This window comes from Notolepis coatsorum (genome assembly GCF_963971535.1).
Source record: "Notolepis coatsorum genome assembly, chromosome: 3".
NCBI classification, from domain to species: Eukaryota; Metazoa; Chordata; class Actinopteri; order Aulopiformes; family Paralepididae; genus Notolepis; species Notolepis coatsorum.
In genome coordinates, this window is record NC_140167.1 from 79,384,921 (window position 1) to 79,394,135 (window position 9,215).

The 9,215-nt window shown below is 42.5% G+C and overlaps 1 protein-coding gene across 1 annotated transcript; it reads left to right on the top strand.

Annotated features, from left to right (window-relative positions):
* The first annotated feature begins 1,574 nt into the window (after nt 1–1,574).
* dnajc19 (DnaJ (Hsp40) homolog, subfamily C, member 19) lies at nt 1,575–8,509 on the top strand. The gene is made up of 6 exons (XM_084310072.1): nt 1,575–1,710; nt 2,333–2,384; nt 2,782–2,855; nt 2,971–3,047; nt 3,480–3,550; nt 6,939–8,509. Exons 1-6 carry the CDS (start codon nt 1,708–1,710, stop codon nt 7,016–7,018), a joined length of 357 nt encoding a protein of 118 aa, XP_084166198.1. The 5' UTR covers nt 1,575–1,707; the 3' UTR covers nt 7,019–8,509.
* Nucleotides 8,510–9,215: the final 706 nt, after the last annotated feature.

Below are 9,215 nucleotides of genomic sequence, written 5' to 3' on the forward strand. Positions count from 1 at the left end.
CCAACACTCGACAGTGTTGGCCTTTATCCATGGAATAATCAAAGCACATAAAGCATAATCCAAGAGCCGTGGAAGGCTCGCCGTCGTCGGGTAGAGTAATCCAATATACAGGTCCAGTCGCTCTTGACCCGGAGCTCCTCGGATGCAATCACCACTAGGGGTCTGACCAGCCTGGATAAGCGTCCAGATAACGTCAGGAACGATGGGGGTACTGATAACTGTAGAACTCGAACCGAACGATGCACCATACATAAATAGACTATTATTAGCTTAATAGAATACGTCCAACTCGACGGTATGGTGCCAAACTATGACCATTCAACTATTAATCTACACGATATCTCAATGCCTATTCTGGGCCAAGTAGGCCCTACTACACCGCACGTGCTTTGTGGGGAGGCTTTTGCGTCTGTCACTCTGTTGGAGGGTAAAGAACTGGACTAAAAGAAAGTTCTACTTTACGAGCGTCATATATATATGCGCTATGAACAAATAGTACCACACGTATTTCGCCCGGCATATTACTGCGCGGAACCGGGGGCTGCCTCGACATGTTAGGCGGCACGATTGAACTTGAACCTAGGGGTATGGCAACCTGGCGCCAGGTTCTAGTCCAATGGTAGAATGAAACTATTATGGGCTGTTTAGTAGAAACGGGGATATTCAATGCATATTGTACAAGGAATATACAGGGGATATCAAACGATATACAAATACAATTAAATATATATATATAAATAAATATACATATTCGGTTTAATCTGATCCTTCACAACAGTTATGATGAATTGAAAATGGGGGACCCTGATGTAAACAAGACGAAAGTCTTTCTCTGGTCTGCATCCCCTTAACAATTGTGTGTATTGAGCTGTACTGTATTGTACCCATTCTGCAATCTGTTAATACAATTTTCAATCAATCAATCAATCAATCAATCAATCAAACACACAGTAACCTACAGTCAGTCATTCAGTGTATAATTAATTAATTTGATATTTATATATTAATAGTACTTATATATGTGTGTGTGTGTGTGTGTGTGTGTGTGTGTGTGTGTGTGTGTGTGTGTGTGTGTGTGTGTGTGTGTGTGTGTGTGTGTGTGTGTGTGTGTGTGTGTGTTGTATGATCAAAAAAGTCCAGTAGACAGTTACAATCCAGTAGATGGCGATAATGCAACAATTATGGTTGCCAACCGCCGTTCAACCAAATAGAAGAAGAAGAACCAAGCCTTTACGACCATAGATATATATAGAACGTTTACGACGCCAGACCAGACAGCGTTATTTCTAATCCTAGCCGCATTTATGGCAGACGCTCTCTGATTGGCACTGACTGACGCTCTCTGATTGGCCACTGCCGCGTTTGCCCAATCGCGTGAAGAGCTGTGTCATTGCCCATTTACACGTCAAACAGCCTGCAAACTACCTGGCGTTCTATTGTCGTGCGACAAACTCTAACCTTAACCAACTTCGAAAGAGTACCTAAGCTTAACCAGTGTAGAAACAGTCGTCGGCCAATCAGAGAGCGTCTTGCCAGAAATGCGGCTAGGTTTAGAAATAACGCCGCCAGACACCGTTTTCCGGCAGCAGAGCACTGCCAGTCTCTGGTAGATGGACCGAAGAAGAGAATAAAAGAGGTCACGCCAGACGGACCAACATAAAGTTATGATCTCAGTCAAACAGAGGAGAAACACAACCTAACAGAGACATGGTGAGTAGGACGAGTCACAGTAAGTTACCTTCAGTTAGCTGTGTCCACTACAGTCCAAACGTCTCCTCACTGGAGGAGAGCAACAGATTCAAGCCGACATGAATCAATGAATAACTACTACTACTAATAATAATAATAATAATACCATGAGATGTTAATCCCACAGTGTCTCAGTTAGCTAATGGGCTAACTGCTAGCCCACATGTGGTTTGTTTACATACAGGAGGCTAGCTACGTTAGCTAGCATGGATATGTAGAATTGGCATGTCACTGATTATTGATTGATTGATCGATTGATTGAAAACTTTATTAACAGATTGCAGAATGGGTACAATACAGCTCAATACACACAATTGTTAAGGGAATGCAGACCAGAGAAATACTTTCGTCTTGTTTACATCAGGGTCCCCCTCAGACAGACGTTATGATATTTATATTGTAGTTATCTAGAATAAATAGCTGAATAAAAGTAGCCTACAATGAATAACATGTACGTACTAAGGACAACAAATACCGTTAGTTATTATTAATTATTACACATAGTATGCCCCCTTGCTCAGTTACCTGGTCAGTCATCTCATCTGTCCTCTCCATATACTGTGTGTGTGTCTGTGTCTCTCAGGCCAGTTCCATGGTGGCTGTGGGCTTGGCATTGGCAGCAGCAGGATTTGCAGGTACGTTTCCCCAGTGGAAGTTGTCCCATCTGTCCTCTGTCCCCTGTCCTCTGTCCTGCATGGCCGGGACACTGGAGAGCAGGTCAGACAAAGTTGCCAGTGAAGAACTGTGTTAAGAATCCATTTCCATAGTTCATGTGGAAGTGTTTGTCTCCAGGGTGATAATTGAAGACATGTCTGACTGGTGTCTGTCTTCAGGATGAGGACGTGTCTGACTGGTGTCTGTCTCCAGGACATGTCTTTGATTGATTGAACATTTTATTAACAGATTGCAGAATGGGTACAGTACAGTACAGCTTAATACATACAATTGTTAAGGGGATGCAGACCAGAGAGAGACTTTCGTCTTGTTTACATCAGGGTCCCCTGATGTCTGACTGGTGTCTGTCTCTTCCAGGTCGCTATGCCATGCAGGCCATGAAACACATGGAGCCTCAGGTCAAGCAGGCGATACAGAGCTTCCCCAAGACGGTACTTTGTGTGTGTGTGGTACCTGGTTAAACAACTGTACAGTGTTGGTGTCCCTGGTCTGCTTTTCATTTATGTGAACATGACTCATTCAAATTGTTGTGTGTGTGGTTTGCAGACCTTTGGAGGATACTACAGAGGAGGATTTGAACCAAAGATGAACAAGAGAGAAGCAGCGCTGGTGTTGGGAGTCAGGTATGTTCTACTGTCTCTGGTGTTAGGGGTCAGGTATGTTCTACTGTCTCTCTGGTGTTAGGGGTCAGGTATGTTCTACTGTCTCTCTGGTGTTAGGGGTCAGGTAGGTTCTGTCTCTCTGGTGTTAGGAGTCAGGTATGTTCTACTGTCTCTCTGGTGTTAGGAGTCAGGTATGTTCTACTGTCTCTCTGGTGTTAGGAGTCAGGTATGTTCTACTGTCTCTGGTGTTAGGAGTCAGGTAGGTTCTACTGTCTCTCTGGTGTTAGGAGTCAGGTATGTTCTACTGTCTCTCTGATGTTAGGAGTCAGGTATGTTCTACTATCTCTGGTGTTAGGAGTCAGGTAGGTTCTACTGTCTCTCTCTGATGTTAGGAGTCAGGTAGGTTCTACTGTCTCTCTCTGAAGCTGAACTTCTCCTCCTTCACCTCTTCAGTCCCACGGCCAACAAGAACAAGATCAGAGAAGCCCACAGGAAGTTGATGATCCTCAACCACCCAGACAGAGGTAACTAAATAGTCATATAATATATACCATAGATATACCATAGAGGAACAACTACTAACTACTATATATATACCATAGATGGAGAGGAATAACTACTAAATACTATTAGGGTTGCAGAATTTCTGGAATATTCAAAGGTGGAAACTTTCCATGGGAATTAACGGGAATAACGTGGAACTATAGGGGTTATTTGTACAGGCTGTATTTATCATGTCATATGCAGATAGAAATATACATATTTGACCAGATCATAAGATCAACCAATATGCACCATGCCAAAAAAAAAAAAGCAATAAGAATAGTCAACAATGTTGGATATTATGAACATACAAATAACTTGTTTATAAAGCTACAAACATTGGAATGTATGGACCTAGTTGATTTCAAAACTGCTCTCATTGTATACAAAGCCAGATATAAATTAATCCCAGGCAACATCCAAAGATGGTTCAGAGACAGGGAAGGAGAATATAATTTAAGAGGGAGAGGGAATCTTAAACAAGCAATGGTACACACACTACGCTGAAAAGCATGTGAATATCCGTTTGTGGAATGACTTACCTGAATACATCAAAATGAGTAAACATATTGCACAATTTAAAAAGCAGCTTAAAAAATACACATTAGATAAATATAGAATTGAGTAATGCGGATAAACATAGTTATGTTATATTGTGTTATGTAGTATTGTATTTACTGCTGTCAAGCGACTAAAATCTTTTCTTTTTGTACTATAAGTAAAAGTATAGAATGTATTATACTAAATTATGTTAAATCAAGTTAAATGTAAATGTAAGGGGGTAGGGATCAATAAGCTTAGCTTCCCTCTACTCCTCTTTTGAACATGTCAACAAACTAACTACATTGCTCTTGACTTTTTGCTTAATTTCTTTTTCATGATTGTTATGTATGACGGAGCTTGATATTGTGATTTGTTTGGAGGAATATGGAGAATACATGTTAACTTTTTTTCATTCATTCATAAGCGGATACAATTGCAAACCTTTCAAAAAAATATATAAATAAATTGTTATTGGTTGAACATTAACACTTTAATCGCCAAAAACGCTGGAACACGGCTTTCCCCGCCATGCTCATTCTGCCAAAGACGCTGGACAGCGTCTTTAATATCAATATTTCAAAAATCTGTGATCGAAATCATATTTCTCCCCCGGAGACCTGAGATCTACTGTTGAGTCCCTCTCAACTCTCCAACGGCTCGCCCAAACAGGAAGTGACGCGCCTGAAGTGGTGCTCGCCCATATTTCGTCTGGGCACTCGCTATCGTTAGTGGGACTCCATCTTGATAACACGGGACATCGATCGGTTGCAAATAACTCTATAAACAACATGATTTGGACGTATATACTATTATACAACCTGGAAATGGATTGGATATTTCGACATCCCATAATAGAAACATTTCTGTTCCACGCTCATCCCCCAACGGCGCGAGGAAGCCACGGTGAGTCCCAGCGTTATTTTGTAACGTCTTCGATACGAACTGCTCTAATGATCATATCACCCACACCAGATGAATCATATAACGTTGTCCACGGAATTATAAACGACCCCCCCCCCCCCCCCCCCCCATCCGGTCATCATCAGATCATACTTAGTAACTTCTAGAAGTACGTCCAGTTGAAATTTTTTATCTGGCACCGATCGCTATCAAACTGTATTTCATCATCAATATAATGCATTTGGGGCTATAAATCATGTTCTGGAGAAAGCTGCAGAAAACGACAAAAACATACTTATACTTTAGACCGTATTTTAGTATGAATATGTGAATGAAAAAGTATAACGTTGCTACACCCTGAACAATAGATATAGGACGTTGAATGGGCCATAATAATGTCAATTTAGCAATACAATTTAAAAAGTTATAGCCTTGCAAAGAAGGGGAACTTCTCCATGTTAAATAGGGCAGGCGAAGGATGGTAAATTATGAATTTAACCATGGCGATCAAAGTGTTAAATATGCAATAACGGTATTCTGACCACTAGGGGGCCAGAGGTCACCACTATAAACAAACTAAAGCCTCTTCCCGTGGGACCTGCATACCCAGAATGCCTTGCAGTCAAATGACGACGAGCACCCGTGGGATGCTTTCAACATGTGTACTACAGTCGTAGACCCTCTGTGATTGTACTAGACCTAGACACCAATAACAATGAGCTACCGTTAACTAACTGCTAACTTAACCGCCATAAAGGCTGCATTACAGAGTTGTCTTACTACACTACACGTCTCTTGCATGTCTCAAACTGTTATAAGTTGTATTGTTATTATCAGCAGGTCAGGACTAGAAGCATATGATTGAAGTTGAGCCATCTTGCTATATCTTGACTCAATGAGACCTTCTGATGGCAGGGTTGATTGAGTAGAGACACCATGACCCAATGATACCTTCTGAAAGCAGGGTTGATAAGAGTAGGACACCATGACCCAATGATACCTTCTGAAAGCAGGGTTGATTGAGTAGAGACACCATGACCCAACGAGACCTTCTGAAAGCAGGGTTGATTGAGTAGAGACACCATGACCCAATGATACCTTCTGATAGCAGGGTTGATAAGAGTAGGACACCATGACTCAATGAGACCTTCTGAAAGCAGGGTTGATAAGAGTAGGACACCATGACTCAACGAGACCTTCTGAAAGCAGGGTTGATAAGAGTAGGACACCATGACTCAACGAGACCTTCTGAAAGCAGGGTTGATAAGAGTAGGACACCATGACTCAACGAGACCTTCTGAAAGCAGGGTTGATAAGAGTAGGACACCATGACTCAACGAGACCTTCTGAAAGCAGGGTTGATAAGAGTAGGACACCATGACTCAATGAGACCTTCTGATGGCAGGGTTGATAAGAGTAGGACACCATGACTCAACGAGACCTTCTGAAAGCAGGGTTGATAAGAGTAGGACACCATGACTCAATGAGACCTTCTGATGGCAGGGTTGATAAGAGTAGGACACCATGACTCAATGAGACCTTCTGATAGCAGAGTTGATTGAGTAGAGTCACCATGACCCAATGATACCTTCTGATAGCAGAGTTGATTGAGTAGAGACACCATGACTCAACGAGACCTTCTGAAAGCAGGGTTGATAAGAGTAGGACACCATGACTCAACGAGACCTTCTGATGGCAGGGTTGATAAGAGTAGGACACCATGACTCAACGAGACCTTCTGATGGCAGGGTTGATAAGAGTAGGACACCATGACTCAACGAGAGTTTCTGAAAAGAATACGGTCAGAAAATAGTTATTGCAGCTTTAATTAAATGAGTTGACTCTTTACATTTGTGTTATATATTGTATTGGGAGTGCTCTACACATGTGATACAATCAGTGTGTGTGTGTGTGTGTGTCTGTTAGGTGGATCTCCCTTCCTTGCCGCCAAGATAAATGAAGCCAAGGATCTCATGGACGGACAGGCCAAGAAATCGTCGTTTTAATGACTATTTGAACGGCGATGTGTATTTTGATCAAGTTCTGGAGCAAACTGAGACCACGGTACCTCACCTTCGCTGCTCTGGCCTCAGATGGTCTGGTGAGACACGCTCTCAGTCAGCCTCCTCTCCAGACCACAAGTACAACACGCGTTGAACCAGCAAGACGTGATCGTTTCTTCCTGCACGTAGCGCTTGGAAAACAAACATGCAGCCACCAAGAATTCCCTCTGCAGAACGTCTGCCTCTGGAAAGACATGCAGGCAGACTGAGACAGAGAGGCTCTTGGGAAATGTAGTGAAAACAACACACACAGCCCCGCTTGTGGCTAGCCAACGCGCTCTCAATCAGAAAACAATAAATAAAGTACTAAATCGACCACAGGACAAAATGTACATAATGTACATTATGTTATAGCCATAAGTAATGTATTTAGGTATTGTATGAGTAATATATGTACGTATTGTATCAGCCAGCATTGTTGTTTAACCCATTCTCCGCCAATCACGTGTTAAGGCGGGTTTCTCCGCCATGCGTTGTCTGTTTTTGAGATCAATATTTCATATTTTCGTCATGGTATTCATATTTCACCCACGGAGTCTTGGGTGATGCTGTCTGAGCCATCACAACTCTGCAACGCTTCAATACCGCCACCGGGTGGCCGATCGGCGAGTTGCCAAACCGGAAGTGCCCATTGTAGATCGGTCCGTCCCCTATTTTCGTCCGGCCACTCGCTTATCGTCCCGGGGCTCAATACAGACACCATCGATATGGATCTTTGCCATAACTCAATAATCAACATGATTTGGACGTGTATTAGTAATATACAAACCGGAAATGGATCGCATCGATCAACATCCCATAATTGGGATCTGTTTGCTCCACTCTCATCGCTAAACGCTACGAGGAGACTGGGGTGAGTTTCAGCGGTTTTCTTTACCATTTTCGATACAAACTGCTCTGATCAATATATCACCCATACTACATAAATCATTTAATGTCGGTCATTGAATTATAAACGACCCCCCCCCCCCCCCCCCCTCCGTTCACCCGCAGATGACCAGTCATGACGTTTAGGACCATGTACAGTTGACATTTTTAATATAACGTTGATCGGTATCAAACTGCATTTGATCTAATATATGCATTTATGCCTATCTCACGTTCTATGAAATACTGCAGAAAACGATAAAAACATATTTATACTCTAGGCGGTATTTTAGTATGAATGTGTGAATGAAAAAGTAAAACGTTCCTACATCCTGAACGATAGATAATTGATGTTGAATGGGCCATAGTAATGTCAATTTAGCAATACAATTTAAAAAGTTATAGCCCTGCAAAGAAGGTGAACATCTCCATAGACTTATAGCGCTGGCAGAGAGGGTACAATGATGGGTACAATGCCCGGCAGAGAATGGGTTAATGTTTCATCTGTTCATGATGTGGTTTCTATTGTTGACCGACTGACTGACCAGGTCTTCTCTAAATAAATGATGGAACAGACTGTGGTTCTTCTTCATGAGCTGCTCAGTTTATTTCATGTTTGACTTGTATGTTGCAGAGAATGTGTTGTATTGGCGGGAGGGTATAGACCACCGCAACACTTGCGGTACTTTGAGCTCATGGGAGAGCGTGGGGGGATCAAATTAATTAATGAATGTTGATGAGAGCCTTAACGTAAGTGGTTGTAGCTACGGCTGTGGGGGTGCTGGAGACATGATCCAATAGACCTTTTTATACACCTGAGTCTCCTGAACACGGAGAGACCAACCCCATTGGCACTTTCTTGGCCGAGCTATAGTCACTTCTCACCTACTCTCCAACCGGCGCATCATGCAGATTGCCCAGGGAGTCTGGAGCCACGTTGGGATGTTCCATCAGAGGAGGGGAAGCTTGTGGTGGGATTCACAGCACAAGACCCCCCCCCCCCCTCTAATGGAACATTCCAACACTGTATAATGTAAGTCTGTAACTATTTGATGTGTTATGGACCCCAGGAAGAATAGCACTGCTGTGGCTAATGGGGGTCCAAATAAACCTAAACGTAAACCTTTTATTAGAAGAGTAAAGCATTATATTAAGAGTACTCGCAGCATTATATTAGTAGAGTACTCAGCATTTTATTAATAATTATTTGTATAGCACCTTTCATACAAGAATTGCAGCTCAAAGTGCTTCGCAGCGGTAAAAAAAGACGGGC